Source organism: Myodes glareolus, chromosome 1 (genome assembly GCF_982192425.1).
Source record: "Myodes glareolus chromosome 1, mMyoGla1.1, whole genome shotgun sequence".
NCBI lineage: Eukaryota > Metazoa > Chordata > Mammalia > Rodentia > Cricetidae > Myodes > Myodes glareolus.
The window spans coordinates 86376210-86396960 of record NC_142026.1 but is presented as its reverse complement, the minus strand read 5'-3'; the positions used below and the strand labels follow the sequence as shown (position 1 = coordinate 86396960).

The 20751-nt window shown below is 43.6% G+C and overlaps 1 protein-coding gene across 2 annotated transcripts in view; it reads right to left on the bottom strand.

The window, feature by feature from the left end:
• Nucleotides 1–20751, bottom strand: part of Crybg1 (crystallin beta-gamma domain containing 1) — a 200035-nt gene that overhangs the window by 30754 nt on the left and 148530 nt on the right. For both annotated transcript variants that reach the window (XM_085691001.2, XM_048425019.3), the window contains 5 exons: nucleotides 17650–19951; nucleotides 13312–13359; nucleotides 13109–13227; nucleotides 9739–9898; nucleotides 7080–7219 (listed from right to left, as the gene is read on the bottom strand). In XM_085691001.2, the coding sequence (XP_085547127.2) occupies nucleotides 7080–7219; nucleotides 9739–9898; nucleotides 13109–13227; nucleotides 13312–13359; nucleotides 17650–19951 (2769 nt within the window). The remainder of the gene's footprint in view (nucleotides 1–7079; nucleotides 7220–9738; nucleotides 9899–13108; nucleotides 13228–13311; nucleotides 13360–17649; nucleotides 19952–20751) is intronic.

Sequence of the window (20751 nt, the reverse complement as noted above, 5' to 3'; positions counted from 1 at the left end):
CTTAACTCATTAGAAAACTATGGTTCAGAGTGATATCAACTATACTGCCAAGAAGCATGGGCTTAATTTTCTTTTTAGCAAATATAAATGTGCATGATATATGCATAAAAAGCATACAAGATGAATGTGTATGAATATATGCATAAAGAACATACATGATGAACATGCATGAATGTATGCATAAGAAACATATACAATGAATGTGCATGAGTGTATGCATAAGGAACATATATGAATACTGCTAAACAGTGGCCACTGATCTGTATATTAAAATATGTGCTATCATTCCTTTAGAAATACCATTTAGTTCCGTAAGAAAAATCTGTCTTATTGTGTGTGCTTGTTTTTAGAACAAGGAACTAGTAGCTGACCACCTAGCAGGCAAACTAAACTGAGCATGCCCAGTTGGGTCCTAGGAGATGTGGTTGGACATAAACATGGGCCAAATATTTAGGAAAATTAACTGAAGATTAAATATGAGGTTATTCAAAACTTCTGAATTATTCTGCAATGGGGGAAATGTGGGAAAGCACCACATTAACTAAGCAAGCAAACGTGATGTCATCAGTAGGCAGGTGGCTATTTTGTCACGTGTTGATACAGCATAAATGCAGGGCACCACCTCACATGAAGTACCCTTGCCAAAACTGCTCACCATAAATCTAACTGCACCTTTGGACCTAACCCTTTGTACAGAGAACATTTAGACAATATAGATAGTAAGAGGATCAGGGGAAAATAAATACTCAGAAAAGCCCATGCTCTAAGACAGCTGGCTGATGCTCTTAAAAGCCTGGCTTGTCCTGCACCTAAGATTCAGGGATGATTGCAGAGGAGGGGGCAGAAAGATTGTAAGAGCCAGAGGAACAGGGAGTTTGCTGTGAGATTGAATCTTCTGGGAATTTCAAAGAAGCTCCATCCGTGAAGTCTCATTAGCATAGCTGCCTAAGCAAGACATGAACATCACCAATAAACATGCTAGCATGGAAGGGTAAGTTTATAAGGCCCCCACCCTAGACTTAGAACTACAAGCAACTAAGGGATGTCGAGAGTGGGAGAAAGCCTTCCCCAGGGAAGAGCCCCCAAATTGGTTATCCAATTCAAATGTGGTTTCAAACCCGAAACCACACAAACATACACATATAAACAGCACTGTACAGACAGAGAAGGTTGTATTTATGTATTTTGAAATACATATTTGTGCATATGTGTGTGTGCACACGCACTCATGCAAGTGTGAACAATTGAAAAGGAATCAGAGGGAGGAAGGAAAGGAAGGAAATAATGTAATCATATAATTTCAAAAAATTATAAAATAAAAAAAAATGAAAAGAAACAGGCCCTGCTCCAAAAAATTCTGTCATAGCTACAAGCTTCTACAGTCCTAGCTCTCAGGGAAAGAGCCAGGCAGATCCCGGGCCTCACCACCCTGTCAGTCGAGATGACAACTACAAGCTCATGTATGAACAGGCAAGCACACTGGCACACACAGGTGCACATACTACACAGATACAAGAAGTCTGGCCTGAGCAGAGACTTACAGAGGCAGAAAAAACAAATGGACTGAAAGGAGGGACTCTCACTGGAACTTTCTGGGTTAGGGTGAGACAATGTCTCTCACTAAGGTGGCCAAGTTAACCTGGAACTCACTTTGTACTGCCTGGGCCTGACACGTCAGGCCTGTGCCACCATGCCTGGCTCTGGATCCTGATTTAAAACAAAACAAAAACTATAAAAGACAGCCTGGAGGCAAGTGGGAAGATGTGGTTTGGGGATGTCATATTTTCATAGGACACAATGCTAATTTTCTTAGGTAAAGTGAGAGCTATTATTTCATTATCAAAAAACTCAGACTGAGTCTGTAGGAGCAAAGGAACAAATATCTGCAAGGTACAGTCAACTGACAGGAAAAGATAACAAACACGAAGCTGGGCACAGTAGCTCACACCTTTAATCCCAGGACTTGGGAAGCGGAGGCAGGCAGATGTCTGAGTTCAGTCTGGTGTACAGAGTGAGTACCAGGACATCCAGCGCTACACAGAGAAACCCCGACTCAAGCACACAGACGAGATAACAAACATGGGAAATGCGAACAATCACTGAATCTAGTGGATGGTAGGCTGGCATTTCCTGAACTATCCTGGCTGGTGTTTGAAAGCCCATGTAATACAAATGGGTACTAATATGTTCCACAGCAGAACATATGTAGTTACTATAACAAAGCAATGAAGAACACAGAAACACAGGCAAACCAACGGATGTGTGTAGTCTTAGCCGAGTTGATGTATGTGCAGAGTGAGGGAATAGGACCAGAGCACGTGACAGAGTTCTGCAACAGAGCTGGGAGTCTTGAGTTGTGTGGCAGACTCACAAGGGTTTGTGCCATTACGAGGCTCCCAAACTAGCATATAGACATATGTTCTTGTTGATGACAGACATCAACTTCTTCACAGTAAAAATAATAAAGCACATTGGGCTAGTGAAAAAATAGTCCCTTCACTTCAAAGCACTGGAACTCTCCAACTAACATTAACTTTGGTCCAGACAAAGCAGCCAGCCTGCCTTCCTTGCTAAAACCATCTGCTCCCTATGAACTTCTAATATTCTTTGTTTTTATTAATATATACCCTAGAGTTATGCAAGACTGCTCTTGCCTCGGGGAGGATGGGCGCTGCCATTAGTCGGTCACTAAAGCGAAGGTTTAGAAATCATTCATAAGCAACAGAATTTGAAAGGCAAATTTAGTGAAGAATTACTCAGTTCTTCTTCTGTTAAGGCCCATTACACCCTTACACGTGTGCAGAGGAACTTAATTTAGAGTGAACAGGCCCACGAACATGTTTCATAATGGGATCCAGAGAAGTCCCTGCCCCCTTTATGGCCCAGAGCACGGGTGTACCAGCAGCAGCAGAATGAGGAGAGCCTGTTAGCAGGTAAGCCCTCCCACCCTGGCTGGGTGTGGTGCCCAGGGAGGACTGGGTGGATGCAGAGAGTAAGCCACATACAAACAATCCTATCAGCTCACCCAGACTTCCTTGGGCTCTATAAAAGCATTAATGTCCTGAGCTCGCCAACCAAGCTCAGTAAGCTGGACTTTGAACAATCAGAGGCAGCTTTCCGGAGGCCCCCGGCACAGAAATGAACAGCTGAAGGGGACATCCAAAGGCAGTGGTCATAAAGATGCTTTCTTTTGCTAGACTCATACATTTTCTCCCAATCTCCCAACATAAAGTGCCTACGGCATATAACGTCTTTTCAAGACCTCAACCCCATCCGCTGGCCTTCGGGATCTAATGGGGTACCTAACTGAAAGCATGCTCAATGGTCATTTTCCCTTTTAAAACTTGTTTTTATCTGCTCTATACACTGAATCTTTTCTCTGTGCTGCAGTGCTGGGGACCGACCTCCAGGTCTTCCCCATGCTGGGCAAGCGCTCTAATGCTGAATTACATCCTCAGTCCTTTCAATACCTTCTCTAAGTGGAGGACTACCAAATGCTCCCTCCCTGCAACCTTTCCCTGCAATCCAGGCCTACACTTCCACTTACCTCCTGCCCCTCATGTGAACTTGGAGAGGATCTCAGATTTAACCTGTCCAAAACAACTGAATTCTACTCTTCCACACTGTTTCTGCAGGTCTCCATCTCAGACCAGGCCAGTCGCAGCCCCCTGTACCTATCTAAAATTGATCAGCAAATACTGTCAGTTCTGCCTTTAAAAGAGTCTTTATCCAGTGATGGAGGCAGAGTCAGAGACTCATGGACAAACATTGGGTGGCCCTCGGGGAGTCCTGCTGAGGAGAGGGAGGAGGGATTGTAGGAGCTAGGGTGTCAGGAACATCTCAGGAACACCCACAGAAATGGCTTGCCTGGCTCACGGGAACTCACAGGGTCTGAACCAACAACAAGGGAGCCTGCCTGGGACTGACTGATCTAGGCCCTCTGCATATACATGACAGTTGTATAGCTTGCTCTGCAATGGGAGCAGGGATTGTCCCTGGTGCTTTGACTGGCTTTTAAGAGCCAAATCCTCAGGCTGGATTGCCTTGCCCAGCCTGAATACAGGGAGAGGTGCTTTATTTTATAGCAACTTAATACGCCATGCTTTGTTGATGCACAGGGGAGGCCTGCCTTTCCTTCTTTCTTTATTTTCTTTCTTTGTTTTGTTTTTGTTTGTTTGTTTTTGTTTTTCAAGACAGGGTGTTTCTCTGTATAATAGCGCTGGTTGTCCTGGAACTCACTTTGTAGACCATGGGCTTGCCCCTTTCTGATCAAATATGGAGGGGGAGAGGATTGGGTGTGGGGCAGGGGAGAGGAGAGAGTCAGAGGAGGGAGGGGAGGCTGCAGTTGGGATGCAAAATAAATGCACAAACAAATAAATAAATGTATTTCAAGCCTCATCACTTGCTGCCACCATCATCTCTTGCCGCCAACATTGGAATTGCCTCCAACTGTTTTCCTCTCTTCCTCCCTCCCCTCTTGATGGTCTCTTTCTATAGGGCAGAAGTAATCCTCAATTGTGCCCTAGTAAGGGCCCTTCACTTGACGACAAGTCGTCACTATGTTCTCCCTGTTCTTCTCTCACTTATGGAGAAGAGGGAATGCACCTCTCAAAATTCAACGTTCAAATTTAACCACTGGGAGGTACTAAGACAGAGGATCATACGGGACCTTCAAGAGGTAATTCAGTCAGATTTACTCAGGGGGCCTCTTTCTCATGAAGTCACCCATTCATGGACTACTAACAGGTTATTGCAGTGCGGCTCTGTTACCGTAGCCAGGCTGGCTGCTTCTTGTGTAAACCCCTCCACCCGTAAAATGGCACAATACCCTACACTGCCCTGGGACTTCACAGGCCCCACCAGCAGGAAGGCCCTCATTTGATGTCTCCCATCCATTAAATCTGTGAGCCAACAAACTGTATTCCTCCTAAGCTCTCGGTATGTCGTATTTACCAGGTCACAGAAAATGAACTAAGACAGAGCTGTTTCCTAAGAGGGAACAGGCAGGGAAGGAGCACACTTGGCTGCTGGGGGCTGGGGGAAGGGCGCTCAACCTTAACTTGTCTATTGGACACTTCTTTTATCTCAACTGTACAATTACTGATGTGGGATTCCCCTCTGTATGCTGTGAATACCATTGGTTAATAAAGAAACTGTTTTGAGCCTATAGCAGAGCAGGGCAGAACAGAGCTAGGCAAGGAAAACTAAACTGAATGCTGGGAGAAAGAAGGCTGAGTCAGTGAGAAGCCATGTAGCCCCACCAGAGACAGACGCCAGAACTTTACCTGGTAAGCCACAGCCTCATGGCAATACACAGATTAATGGAGATGGGTTAATTTAAGATATGAGTTAGCCAGAAATATGCTTAAGCTATTGGCTAAACAGTATTGCAAATAATATAGTTTCTGGGTGATTATTTCAGGACTGAGCAGCCGGGAACAAACAAGCCATCTCCTACAACAACCTACTATAATTTTTCTAGGGACACTCAAACAAAAGAACAAGCAGTCATAAAGGTAGCTAATCTATACCTTATCCCCTCCTATAAAGCTCTAGATAAAATGTTATCTGTCCTCTGCTAGAATACCTCCTATGACAAGAAACTATACTAACGAGGCAATCCACTTTCATTTCAACCATTAGGAAGCCAAAGTCTACTCCTCTGGTTTCTAGCTGCTTCCTTGTGACTACTATGGAGCACCACAAAACAAGTGAAATATCTAAATTTCATTTCTTTGAAGATGGCTGCTACCCACCCCAAGTCAAGGCCTCCACAGTCACCTGAATATTTCAGCTCATGATTTCTGAGGACCAAAAATCAGAGTTTGTGATCTGTAGGTTACTCAGTTCCTCCAATCTACACAATCAAACCACTTCCCCATGATAACAACAATGGCAAACTGAGATTCATAGTGGCCAACAGAATGCTGAGGCATATCTAAGAAGCACTTTCTCATTTGCTCAGAGATATCCTAGATCACTTTACAAGACACTATGAAACCTTTGGCTGTATATTCCATTCCAAAAAACCTGTCAATGTTCTCTGAATACATAAATAGTTATATATAGCACACTACCATTGAACTAATAATGCATTTCAGAAAATTCACATGAAAATAAAATGTAAAAGGGGAAGAGATTCGAGCAGCAAAATGGCTCAGTAGGGTAGATTCCTGATGACCTCAGTTCTGTACTCGGGGTCTTTATGTTGGAAGGAGAGAACTGATTTTTGAAAGTTGTCTTTTAACTTCCACACATACTCCGTAGCATACATGTCACACACATGACACATACACACACCATATATACCATAAATAAAAAATAAATTGTAATAACTTTTCTTCCTTTCTTTTTCTTTTGGTTTTTCAAGCCAAGGTTTCTCTGTAGTTTGTTTTTATGGTTTTTTTTTTTTTTTGATCCTGTCCTGGATGTAGCTCTTATAGACCAGGCTGTCCTTGAACTCACAGAGATCCACCTGTCTCTACCTCCTGAGTGCTAGGATTAAAGGTGCAATAATAACTTTTCTAAAGGAAAGGATTTTATATAAAATGTCAAGCAATGTTGATAGGGGTTTTTCTAACATTCCAGCAAATACTTTCCACGTGCCTGGGGCTTTGAGTTCCACTTTAAGGACCACACGCTCTGTCCTGTGCCTCCACTCTGTATCCTCATCTGCCCTGTCTCAGATATTCCCATTGCCTTCAAAATACTCTTACAGTTTCCTGGGGCTTGTGCAGCCAACACCACAGCATCGTGTAACAGTGGCAAAGGAAATACATTCGCCTTGACCCCATCCCGCTTGAGATACCGATTACTCAGCTTTGAGTGGCCAGGTTTCTCCGGGATAAGTGAAAAGTCCTATGTGAAGAGTGTGTCTTCCATGGCTAGGATGTCACTTAGTGGTGAAGGCCTTGCCTAGGATTAGCCCCAACGTAGGAAAAGCGGGTGGGTGGGTTGGCACAACGGCTCAGAAGGTAAAACACTTGCAGGAAAAGCATATACACAGGGACTGGCATTTGGATCTCCATACCCACATCCGATGGAGCCTCATTAAATCTGCATGGAAATAGAAGACTTACGTGCCCCAGTGCACTTTAATGGAACATGTCTTCTGCATCACACCGAAGCCTTGCATTTCCTCAGTATCATCAAAGTAGGAATTCAGGAGTCCTAGCCCTTCTGGCTCCGTAAACAAGTCAATTTGACTAATTCTGTAGTCCTGAAAATATTACACATACACATCTATTACATATATAAGAAGTATATCGTGTGTTGAACTTGTAATAAACTCATTATTCTTTCTCTTACAGCTGACTAAAATCTTTATTTAAAAATTTTTAACATGTGTGTATGAGTGCTTGAATGTATGTATGTACCACATGCATGCCTTGTGCTGGTGGGGGCCAGAAGAGGGCATACGATCACTCAAAACTGGCGTTACACAGTCATGAAACAGTCCATGTGGATGCTGAGGACTCAACTCGGGTCCTCTGTAAGAGCAACAGGTGCTCTTAACTGCTGAGTCATCCCTCCTGTCCTTAAAATACACGTTGAAAATACACACACAATTCACGAGGCACTGCCATTGCATCTTCTCCTCTTCCTGTTTACACTCATTACACAACACAGCTCTGTTGGGTCACACATCCTGCTGTGATGACACATCTCAGGGTCACATTCAAGGGCCACCAGGAAGGTACCTTCTTGGCATTTTGAAATATCGTCCTCTTATCCTCACTCCATGTTTTGTGGTCAGAAGACTTTTGGTTCCTTTGCTCTTAAGTCTTGTGGCCCTAGTCTAAGTCTACACTTAGGTTCTTCCCCAGCTATGGTTTTGTGCCCATAATCACTCCATAGTGACTTTTCTTGACTGTGACTTTGGTTTGGCTCAACATGTAGAAAAAAAAATGCACCCATGGCACTTCATAGCTCTCTTCATTCTTGCCACTGTTTCATGCCCTTGGGTGTATCAAAATGTAGGTGTGTCTGTTGTAATATATATACTTTAATGTGTGTACATATATAACATAAATTACACACATATAACTTATATGTGTGTGTTATGTAAATGTAAAACATATGCAAAATATTCCACTGAGAAGACATGTTAGAATAGTGTTCCTCAGAGCTGGTGAGCTGGGTCAGAGGTTAAGAACACTTGTAGTCCAGTTCGATTCCCAGTACTGACCTGAAGGCTCCAACTCCAACACTGGACCATGTGGTGCACAGATTATATGGAGGCAAAATACTCATACACATAAAATAATAGTGTTCCTCATATTTTATGTGGCTTATCGCACTATGTATTCTACTTAAAAATTAAACTGGCTTTGGTGGTGATGCCTATAATTCTGGAGGCTAGGGACATCCAGAGGCAGGAGGATTGCTGCAACTTCAGAGAGCCTGAGCTACACAGCCAGATTGTGTTAACCCCACTAACAGATAAATAATGATCATCACCTAAGTTGCTCAGAAATGTTGGTCAGGGGTGTGGTGGGCTACCTAAGTCGCTCAGAAATGTTGACTAGGGGGGTGGTGGGCTACCCCTGTGATCTCAGCACATGAAGTGGAAGAGGGACGATCAGAAAATAGTGCAGGGCTAGCCTGAGCTACACAAGGCTGTCTTAAAGCAAACAAAACAGTAAGAAAAACTGATCCAGGAAGTTGGCAGCATTTCTCTCTGCCAAAAGCTGTTTTCCACTCTCCCTTATCGCACCCTAGAACCGTCCACGTTTTTCTACTGCAATCTACAGCATCTATGTCTATGGTATAAAGTTATCTCATCTTTCATTTTTAAGATGCCAGACATTACGTGTTTACAAAGGAAGATGTTGACAATACCCTCCTCCTCAAAAAATAAACAGGAACTTCTACCCACCTCTGTAAATGAACCTCAAATATCTCAAAGAAACCTGGGTTTTTGTTGTTTGGAAGGAAGATTTATTTGGGCTCGGGGTTCAAGGCTTTGGGCCTACAACGAGCCTGAACACCATGGAAATGCATACAAATAATGCAGGCTCACTTAATGGCAGCCATGCAGCAAAGACACACACACACAGAGTCAAATAATATTTTTAAAACCACATAAAACCTGAGTTGAGCTATCAGCTAAACTATTTCTAGATTGCCTTTCCAAAGTGAGATATCCTTAAATGCCTCAAGGAAAGCAGAACTTCATGCAGCCATCAAAAATCTAAGCAAGGGACTGGAAAGATGGCTCAGCAGTTAGAGCACTTGCTGTAATACCAGAGGACCAGAGTTCATATCCCAGCAGCCACACCACTGGATCACAACTAACTGGAACTCCAGCTCCAGCTATCCCAAAAACCCTCTTCTTGCCTCCATGGACACCTGTGCATATATTTGCAGACACACATGTAGGCACACAGACAAATTAAAAAAAAATAAAATAAATCTAAAGAAAAAAACCAGGCTGTTCATAGAGAATTCATCCCAGGCAGGTTACTCAGCAAAGGGCTCCTTTGGGATGTCAGTGGAAGCCAGAGCGAAATCTTACCTAAGAGATTGATCATGAAAAATATCCAATGATTAGAATGTTTCTTTTCTATTCTAGTTAATTCATGGCATACAAATATTTACATCATAGAACACATATCCAAAGAGTATCTATCAAATATTTTCCCATTCATTTCACAAAATGAGGAGTCCCTTTAAGTAAAATTATTTCTGACACCCATATCCCTGTACTGAATGAAGTCCACATTTCCCATAACCAACCTGAACCACATGTCTGATGGAACCAATTACTGCAGGTTTATCAGGCTCAGCTTCTTCATCCAAAATATCCTCCATGCTCCAGAGATGAGAGAGTTCCAATTCACCTTCTTCTAGAGCGATAGAGTTCCCTTCAAAATTGGCTTTCTCATACAAAATCCAGCTGAGAACAAAACACAGAATGCCGTTATCCATCACAGTGAGGCAGGTGTGATTTTTTTAACCTGGCTAAGTCACACTGTACATCAACTAGAAATAGTGTATGCTCTCCCTAAGACCAGTCTCACTGGGTTTTATCAAGTCTCAGATAAGTAGAAAACTATATAGGTGCTTTGCAGAATGTTCGCGTTATCACTGCGCATGGTCATGGACTTGACAGTGAAGACTGACCGGTGATCATAGGTGCTCTCTGGGTGAGCTTTCCCTTTCCATGTATATTACCACATGTTTCTCTTAAAGGGATTGTGATGTATACAGTTGAATCAATGGATAGACCGATACAAAGAAATATATATATATATAGTTAACATATATGTACTTTTGAAAGATTCTCCCAGCAACCACACAGTACTAGGAAAAACGGTACAGCAAATAGTGAGGGCTCACACCTTCACAAAGCTGTTAAGTGCTGCTCAAAGGGTTGGAAAGATGGCTCAGTGGCTAAGAGTGAGGACTGCTCTTGCATTTTGACTCCCAGCAGCACCTGTTATCTCCAGTTCCAAGGGATCTGATGCCTCTGGACTCCATGGGCACCTGCACTCACATGCATAAGCCCTCACAAATACCCACCTACCCACCAACCTACCCCACACAAACATGTTATTAAAAAGTAGATCATCAAAACAAGACAAAAAAGGTTGCAAAGGAGACAATAACTCTCCTACACAACTGTCTGGCAAACTTTGTTTCTAGCATAATATCCAGTCTTCTAATTTGATAAGGAAAGGACATTTTACTCTTCCAGTGAATAGCTTTGCTATTTAAAAACACATATTAAAATATTAAATGCCCTCTTAGAAAAGATGTTGTATAACTAGTCAGATGGAGACTTAAAAACGCATGGCTAACCTTTTAGGCCATAGCCAGATCTGGTGGTATATATCTGTCATTCCAGATACTTCAGACGCTGAGGCAAAATGATGTTTCAAAATATAAAAAGGTAGCTGGGGATCCAGCTCAGTGGCTGAGTTCTTGCCTCGTCTTGCATGTGTGAGGTCAATCCCCAGATGACTCATAAATGTTTAATGCCTGCCACCTTGACCTCAGCCTGGTGTGGATGGATGTATGCAGTAAAGACAAACATGATATTCTGATTTTGCTCAATGCCCGCCACCTTGACCTCAGCAAGGTGTAGATGTGTGCAGTGAAGACAAACATGATATTCTGATTTTGTTCGCAGTTATTCTTCTTTACTGAACTTCCTATGAATTTCTGAGAAACAACTCAACTATTTAAAAAAAAAATGTTAGAAACTGTAAAGGTAGCCAGGCAGTGGCGGCACAAGCCTTTAATCCTAGCACTCGGGAGACAGAGGCAGGTGGACCTCTGAGTTTGAGGCCAGTCTACAGAGTTCCAGGACAGCTAGGGCTACACAGTGAAACCTTGTCTTAAAAAGACAAAAGGAAAAAATAAAGAAAGAAAAAAGGAAGAAACTGCTATAATCTCTTAAAAATTTAAGTTAATGTATCACTGAACTGTCAGAAATTTATTTATCTTTCCCTGGAAATTTGTTTGGTTTGTTTATTTATTTTGGTTTTCCAAGACAGAGCTTCTGGCCAGGCGGTGGTGGCACACAGGCAAATCTCTGTGAGTTCAAGGCCAGCTTGATCTACAAAGTGAGTTCCCAGATAGCCAAGACTGTTACTGTTACACAGAGAAACCCTGTCCCGGAAAAAAAAAAGGTGTGTGTGGGGGGGGGGCGGGCGTTTCTCTGTGTAACTCTGGTTTTCCTGGAACTCATTCTGTAGACCAGAGAACTGGTCTTGAACTCAGAGATCTGCCTGCCCTGCCTGTCTCTACCTCTCCAGTGCTTCGCTTATTTTATTTACTTTTTAAATAATTGTCTAGGTGTGGTGGTGTATGCCTTTAATCCCAGCACTTAGGAAGCAAAGACAGGTAGATTAATCTCTGAGTTTGGGCGAGTCCAGCATATATAGTGAGATCTTATCTCAACTTTTTAAATTTACTTTCTTCGTATGGGCCTGTGCACATGAACTAAGACACGCAAGTCGGGGCAGTGCTCTTCCAGCATCATGTGTGTCCTAGGACTGGAACTCAGCTCCTCCAGCTTTGAGGGGAGCACCTCCACTCACCAACTAACTTGCCAGCTTTGTGATGCATGAGCGCACGCATGCGTGCATGTGTGTGTTTGAGACTAGGTCATGATACACAAGGCTGGGAACTCTGAGTAACTCTCTTTTTAGCTTCCTGAGTGCTGGGATTAAAGACATGACTACCACATCCAGCTTTGCTTATAGGCTTTTAACATGCCTTAAAAAGATTTACTTATTTTTTGGGGCTGGAGAGATGGCTCAGTGGTTAAGAGTATTGCCTGCTCTTCCAAAGGTCCTGAGTTCAATTCCCGGCAACCACATGGTGGCTCACAACCATCTGTAATGAGGTGCCTTCTTCTGGCCTGCAGAATATTGTATACATAATAAATAAATAAATATTAAAAAAAAAAAGATTTACTTATTTTTACATGTTTGGATTTTGTGCTGTGTTTCGCCTGCAAGTATGTCTGGGCATTGTGTGCATGCAGCATTGGCAGAGGTCAGCAGGGGATGTGGACCTCCATGGACCTGGAGTTACTGTGTTGAGTCAAAAGATACAGGTGCTGGGAACCACACCCAGGTTCTCTCGAAGAGCTGTGGGTGCTCTTCCTGCTGAGTCACTGCACCAGCTCCCAAATGCAATTCTTACCAACCTCATTCGATACTCATGAGTCAAAGCCACATGACGGGCCCCAGTATACCCAAAGCAACATTATGTGGAGATACACGAAGAAAGTAGGTTTGTCCTACTGTATGTTTCTGATTTGTTTATCATAAACATGTCATTTTTCTAATCAAAACCATGTGTTAGGCACTCGTTTCTTATCTTACCACCAACAATGCTTTAAGTCATTTATGCTGACAAAGACTCACTCATAAGTAAGCAGTGAGGTTCAAATAGTAATTGAGGTAAGCTGCAGCTGCAGGTTGCTCTATCACCCACTGTCAGCTGCAGCTGCAATGCACTCTAACCCCCACTGTCGGCTGCAGGGCACCGTAACACCCACTGTCAGCAGCAGCTGCAGGGTGCCCTAGCACCCACTGTCAGCTGCAATGCATTCTAACACCCACTGTCAGCTGGAGCTGCAGGGCACTCTTACCATCCTCTGACAACTTTCACAACTATCACCGGAGAGAGGCTCCAAGAGCTGCAGTCCTTCATGTCGCCAAACACCTCAATGCACTCGTCGGAGACGTCGGGCTCACTGAATATCACAATCTGCAAGAAAATGGATGTTGAACAAGTTTGTCTCCCTTTATCAGACCAAGAAAGAACCTGGACCAGAAATGAAAATAGCCTTACCTTCCCAGGCCGTGGATTGAGCTTACTGTGTGCACTTCCTCTAAGAGTCTGCAATCAAAGGAATGAAAAGACAGTAAACAATCACAGCATTACAAAGCAGCTGTCTTTCTCCACCTGAGGTCCCTTCGGTCAGAACAGATTTACTTCACCATTTACCAGTACCAAAGCAGAATATCTCGCTTTAACTCTCAAGTTACGTCAGTGTTCTCTTTGAATTTACATGATTGAATTACAAGATTTTCTAAACAAATTTTCCCTTATAGCTTCTACTCATTTATATGTCTTGGGTATTTCCAACAATATTAGAAAATTCAGGGCCCAAAAGTCAAAACTGTGCTTTATATCAGTTCACCAAATAAGAACAAACTGTGTTTACTTCAAAGAACCTGAATATTCTCAAATTAAAAAAAAAATAAAGAATTGAATAGATTAGTTATTTATTTAGAAAGAAGTAAGTGGGTTTGATGTGTTCATATGCACACCCTCCTTGGATCTACAAACACTGTGATGTCACAGTAACTTCCCCATCACATAACAAGTACTGGTCTAAAGGAAAGTATGCACGGCAGGGCCCAGGAGCACTTCCTTGCAAGTGCAGCTACAAGAAAGGATGAGGCAAGAGGATCATAAACCCAAGGACTGCCTAGGTTACAGAGTGCATATTTAGCGAGACTTCTTCGTATCAAAACAAAAAAATAAATAAATAAAATGAGGGCCAGGGATGTGGCACAATGGTAGGACACTCACCTAGCATGTGCAAGGCTGTGGGTTCAATCCCCAGGACAGCAAGAAAAAAAGGAAAAAAGAGGAGGTATAATATATTTCACAATATACATGGCATGCGATTTTTAAATGAAGACTTATTTTTTAATATGTATGAATGTTTTCCCTGCACGCATGTGTGTGTACCATGTGTCCATAGAAGTCAGAAAAGGGTGTTAGCTCCCCTGGAACTGGAGCTACAGATGGTTGTGAGCTACCATGCATTTGTAGGGAATTGAACTCGGGTCCTCTGCAACAACAACCAGTGCTCTTAATCACTGAGCCACCTCAGCAGTCCTGCACATGGTATTTTTAATCTCCCCTGTTTTGATGGACAAAGTGCCTTTTTATATGGCTTCAGACGTAATCATTTTCAAGATCACCTGACAAGACCAGTAAAACCCGTAATGTGTAAGATAATAAAATAATAATTATACACGTAAAAATATTACAAAACAGGGGCTACTTCCAGGCTAGCCAGGAAGCCTCTCCCAAGGCCTGCCTTTGATCTTCCCCCTCTTGCCTCACACCAGTGGACTATGACCACGGGGTCTGAGCAAGCCACCCCGCCCCACCGCTGGATTATTGGAAAGGAAAAGAGCATGTGCTGATTTGTTGTATGCATAAGTGAGAAGTCAGCTGCAGGAAAAACCTAAAATTTAAAACAAAAGCCAAGGAATATGTTAAATATAAACTACAATCAGCAAAGCCTAAGACCCAAAGAAAGACATTTTGAAAAAAATTGTAAAACACCTAGAAGTCAGGAAAACTCTTTTTTCTTCTTCCGTGCTGTCTGACTTGACTTCGGAGAGAAACTACTTTTTCCTGTTTCGTGTGTGTGTGTGTGTGTGTGTGTGTGTGTGTGAGATGTGCATGTGTGTTTATGTATATGAGAACACATGTGTTTGTAAGTGTGGAGACTTGAGATTGACTTTGGGAGTTGTCATGTATCATTTTATATATCTCCTTAGATATTGAGGCACGGTCTCTCAACTGAATCCACAGCTCACCAAAAGGACTAATGTAGCTAACAGGTTTGCTCTGGAGACCTTGTCTCTGCCCTTCACAGCACTGGAATTACAGGTGGGTCACACACACACACACACACACACACACACACACACACCATTTTCATGGGTTCTGGGGATCCAACCAGTCCTCATGCCTGCAGTTTGCACAGCAACTGCCTTAACAACTGGGCCATTTCCCAACCCAAGAAAACCTATTTTTAAAAATCAGATTTGCCAGGCGGTGGTGGCTCACGCCTTTAATCCCAGCACTCAGGAGGCAGAGGCAGGTAGATCTCTGAGGCCAGCCTGATCTACAAGAGCTAGCTCCAGGACAGGCTCCAAAGCCACAGAGAAACCCTGTCTTGAAAAACAAAAACGAGAACAAACAAAAATCAGATTCTGTTTGCTTAATGCCAAACAATAACTAATCTAAGAATAGTTAACAGGAACAAAGGCATAATGAATGGGAAACAGACAGGCAGAAATTTTGTTCCATGAGAGACATTGTTTTTTTGAGAAAAAAGTTAGAATTTCTATGTGGTACAGGTAGATTGTCAAAGGGTGATGAAGATGCCCCAGAAGTCTAGGTCTACACACTAGTTCCATGCAAAGACTTAAGCATAAAGAACACATAAAGCCTGGGTAAGTTACTGAGACTGTAAGTAAAAAAGGGGCTGGAGAGATTAACAGGCATGTGTGTAGCTCTGGGCTCATTCCTCAGTGCTGGGGGAGGGCATGGGTGGTGGTGGGAGTAGGGGAGACAGGGGAGGTTTGTCCTCAGGAACCTTTCATGGTGCCCCACGAATTCAAAGCTATTTTCATAGTAACAAAAGGTTCTATACGTTTCTGGTCTTTTTCTCTGCAAGGTATGTCATCACTCTGAAGGCTACAGGACCTGCATGTCTTGTCTGCTTTCTGGTGGTCTAAGCTGCCAGGAACAAGTTCTAATACAGATACACTGCCCAAATGAATAAAGTTCTTTGGAGTTCTCAAACTTTAAAAGAAAGTGGGTCCTAGCCGGACAGTGGTCACGCACATTTTTAATCCCAGCACTCAGGGAGGCAGAGACAGGCGGATCTCTGTGAGTTCGAGGCCAGCCTGGTCTACAAGAGCTAGTTCCAGGACACACTCCAAAACTATAGAGAACACCTACCTGTCTTAAAAAACAAAACAAACAAACAAAAAACCAAAAATAAAGTGGGTCCTAACACTAAAAGCTTGAACCCTACAGTTCACAAAATCCATACAAAAGGATCTGCATGTAGTACTGCTGAAAACCTGTATGTGTGCACGTGCGTGCATGTATGCGTGTTAGACAACCTTGCTATACAGTTCAGGCAGGCGTCTGAACTTTCCCTCTCCCTGCCTCAGCCTCCTGAGTGCTGTGATTGCAGACATGCTTTATCATAGCTAGTCAACTATATTAGTTTTCAACAGTCTCCAAACTACAGTCCATGATGGGGTTATAGCAAAAGCCATCCCAATGCACCGCTGCTACAGCACTCTGCTCAGATACAGGAGGGTGCCAGGTCTTTCCTGTGGTCATGTCTCCCCTTGCCTGGCAGCTGGCTCCCAGCTGGGCCACTGAAAAGCAAGTTACATGCATAATCACCCTCAACTTAAACAGCAAGCTTGGAAGCCGAAGGGCACAACGCAGCATGAAAACACCTCCTGGACTGGTGAGCGGTTCAGCAGCGGCAATGCAAGGCACAAAAGGCTCTTAATTCAGTCTTAGGCACCAGCAAAGAGAAAGGCAGCCAGATCAGAGAGGAAGAAAGTGAAGTTGTAATTTCTATTTCATGGGGTGGGGAAGGACCCATGCAAACCAAACTTTATGCTCTAAACTTGAGTTCCTATTTAGGTACTTTCCCAACTAACCAGGATAAGCCCTGCCGTTTATGGAGGAAGGAGTGAAACCTCACAGCCAGCAGGAGGAAGAAGAGGACATCCTTTGGCTGGGTGGGGCCCTTGCAAATAGAGGAAGTTGTTTCACACATCTTCCAGATTCTAAATACAGCCCTGAGTGTTTTAACAGAGAAAGAAATGGGTCTCCTAGGTCTCTGAACTCTCAAAGCAGCTATTCAATACTTCTCGCAGGACAACATAGACATCTGCAAATGCCTTGAGACATGTAACTTATTCTCCCTGCTGGACCACAAATATCTTATGATGGAGTGTCTTGGTGTCTTTTTTCGTGGAACCTCGGAGTTCTTGTACACATATTTAAAAGCACTTAGTGGGGAAAAAAAAGAAAGAAAAGAAAAATAAAAAAAGAGAAAAAAGCCGGGTGGTAGTGGAACACTCCTTTAATCCCAGCACTGGGAGGCAGAGGCAGGTGGATCTCTGAGTTCGAGGCCAGCCTGGTCTACAGAGCTCGTTCCAAGGAACGAGCTGTCTCAAAACAAAACAACAAAACAACGCCAACAACAAACAAATCAAATGAAACAAAAGTACGAGGTGAACAAACAGGGAGCTATTGCACACATCCACCTGTCAAACCCAGCCCGAGCCTCTCACTGCCGCCTAGGTTTAGAAACACTGCAACTAAATCACAGCTGGTACTTACCAGAGGATCTGCTGATGACATTCCAGAAAATGAAAGGCCTGGGTCATAGCGGCTGGATTTGAAAAGGCCCAAGAAGTCCGTGTCAGTGGCCCCGATGTTCTGCACATTGGACTTGAGAACACTCTCGACGAGGTTGGTCTTTTCTGTATCATCAGTGTTCTTCAGTTTGGGTAAGTCAGAAAGTCTGTACTCTGGCAAGGGTAGGTTGCTCCGAGAACTCAGGTCTTCCTTGATCTCTTCTTTCTGCAAGTTCTTTTCCATATGGCCTGGACTTTTCAAACTCGGATGAGATGTAGTTGATGAGTTGAAATTGAAGACCTTTAAGGAGCTGAGAGGTGTGAGATGCGGTTGCTCTTTGTCTGAGCCACAGGGCGGGTCACCCTCCTTCCTGGGCTCTACCACGGAAGCCTGAGATACAGATCTGTTCTGGGAAGTGCTAAAAGATGTGGTCATCGTGTTGACTGATGTCACAGAGGGAGAAAAGATTTTGTCTTGAGGCAGAGAAGAAAGCATGCTTGAGAAAAGTGTGCTTTTTTCTAGCCTTGACCTCTTAATTCCACCGTTGGTGATGTCCCTGTTCTCTTTGTCGTTTACGTCTGAAGTTATCTGAGGCTCACTCTTCCCGTTAGTGTTAGCGTGCAAGGACTTGAAGAGGACACTCTGCTCAGTGGATGCACGCTTTGCTCTCAGTTTGGACATGGGATCATGGTTCTGCATCAAATGCAAAGCAGGTGACATTTCTGACTGGCTCTCCTTCTTCTTCCCCAAGCCGATGGTAAACACGTTGGGATCAAACACCTTTTCCAAACTGTCCTCGTGAATTGGAGGCATGGCGAAGTGAGGGGCTGGAGAGTTTGGGATCCTGGCCTTCTTTTTCTTCTGGGGCACACATACTGTGCTCTCCATATTTTTAATAATTTCGGTGAATTTTTCCATATCAGAAGAAGAATCAAAGACACTATCATCACTAGTAGCAGAAGTGTTTAAAAGACTGGTAGGGGTATTCTGGCTGGTAACATTTTGTCCTGGTCTTTGGGGACTTTCTGAATGACTTTTGGTGCTAGGAGAGTGGGTGGAGCTGAACTCGCCTGTCAGGGCTGTCCCTCTGCTCTGACTTTGAGGCTGGACAGGCAGAGCCTTCTCAGGTTCTGGCTGTGTGATGTGTAGGCGAGACTGTGCCATATGCTCCTCTCTGCAATGGGTGTGCTCAGGTGATGTGTCAAGTACATCCTCTTGCTGGGGAGCACAAGGGGCAACAGAAACTACTTCAAGTCTGTTATTTTGGCAGCTTGGCAACTGCACCTCTCTAACTTCAGAGCTTTCTGAGATGACCTGAGAGCTCACATCCTGAGGGCTCTCCACAGGAAGTACAAAGGACCGGACCTGGACGAGGACCTTGGATGGACACTCATTGCCCACAGTTTCTGGGCTGTGCTCTCGTGATGAGGTGGGGCTGGCTTCTCCTCCACCAAGTTTGGAGACGGGTATTTTCTCACATTCGTTAGAGTTTTCGGATACTTTTAGATCAGTGCATGGGATAGTGCGGATGGGGACTTGAACACAGCCATCTTGGAGAGTGTTCTCAGGAACGGGAGCAGAAGGCAGGACAGAAAACTCCCTAGATGAGTCAGATGTGGGTTCTGAGTCAGAAAATGCACCCTGTGGCTTTGGGGGGGACTCTGTGGCATTAAGAACGGCAGGGATGTTCTGTGTAGCATTACTTACGTTGTCAAGAACAAGGGTTTTGCTGTCAGCAGCCTCTGAGTGGTGCTCTCCTGAGAGCTCAGCATCCTTCACAGGAACCAGAGCAGTGGGCCCTGGCTGTGAGGGACAGGCAGCATCTGATTGCACATCTGCCTTATCACTTTGATCAGGCTCAGGGCAGAGGACCTGATTCTCGGTGGGCTCTCCTCCCCCTCCTACGGAGGCTGGAAGAATCTCTTCTCTAGGGCTAGGGACTTCCGTGCCTTTGGTGTCTGTGGAAGACTCCTTGGCCACCAGGCCATTCTGGTGGCTGGTTGGTACGGTTTTCTTTTCAGGTTGCTCCATTTCTTTGGCTTTCTTGGCTAAGTTTAGCTTAGCCCTCCCAACGAATGTCTTGTTAGAGGGAGGATTGTTCCTTGTGCTACGGACGTCAGGGTGTCTGGGGCTACCATTAGCCCGCTTGTTTTCAAACAAGGAGATTTTGTTGGCAGTGTTTCCTTTGTGAACTGGCTGGCTAAACGAACTGTGCTCATTTCCCAAACTGTCAGACGTCTTCGGGGTTTTCAGATTGAGTTCCACATGTTTGGGTCTAGCAGGACTGTGAGACCAAGACAAAAAGACAGTTAGCAGCCAGCCTGTGTTAGGGGGACATATAAGCCAGATGACGAAAGACTGCAAAGTCTGCATCCCCCAGGTGAATATCTACTTTTCCACAAAACTTCTTAAACAATACTACAAATACTAGAAAGCACTTTTTAAAGGATATCTTAGCTGCATATGACAGAAGAGATTATATATCTAAGAAACTATTGACTCCCCAAGTATTAATCACCAATCATAGTGACTAGCAATTAATTAATATGCATTCACAATGATTAGCACTAGAACTGGGAGACATTACACGGTATAAGGAACTTTAAAACAAATTTAAATATTCAATGCTTTCTCATATTTTAAGTATGTAGATGAGTTCCCCAGACATCAATTATGCATTTTTCTTTATTGTAACGTTTTGTTCACCTTTAGTTTTGGGGAACAAGGTGCTCTATGGTACAGGCAGGCCTTAAGCTCTCTTCTTGGCTGAAGATAGCCTGCCTCTGCCTCCCAAGTGCTGGGATTATAGGCATGAACCATCCGGTCCAACCTTCTCATATCTTTTTAAAAACTAGCTTGGGGAGAGGAGAGACGAGATGGTTCGATTCCCAGCACCCACAAGGGAACTCAAAAACAACTAAAACTTCAGTTTCAGAGGAAATCTAATGCCCTCTTCTGGCCTCTGTGGGCATTGTATGCATGTAAACATGCAGGCAAAACACCCATACACATGAAATTAAATTAAAATTTTATAACTAAAAGGTAAAGAAAAAATAAATAAAAACCAGTTATAAGCCCACTAAG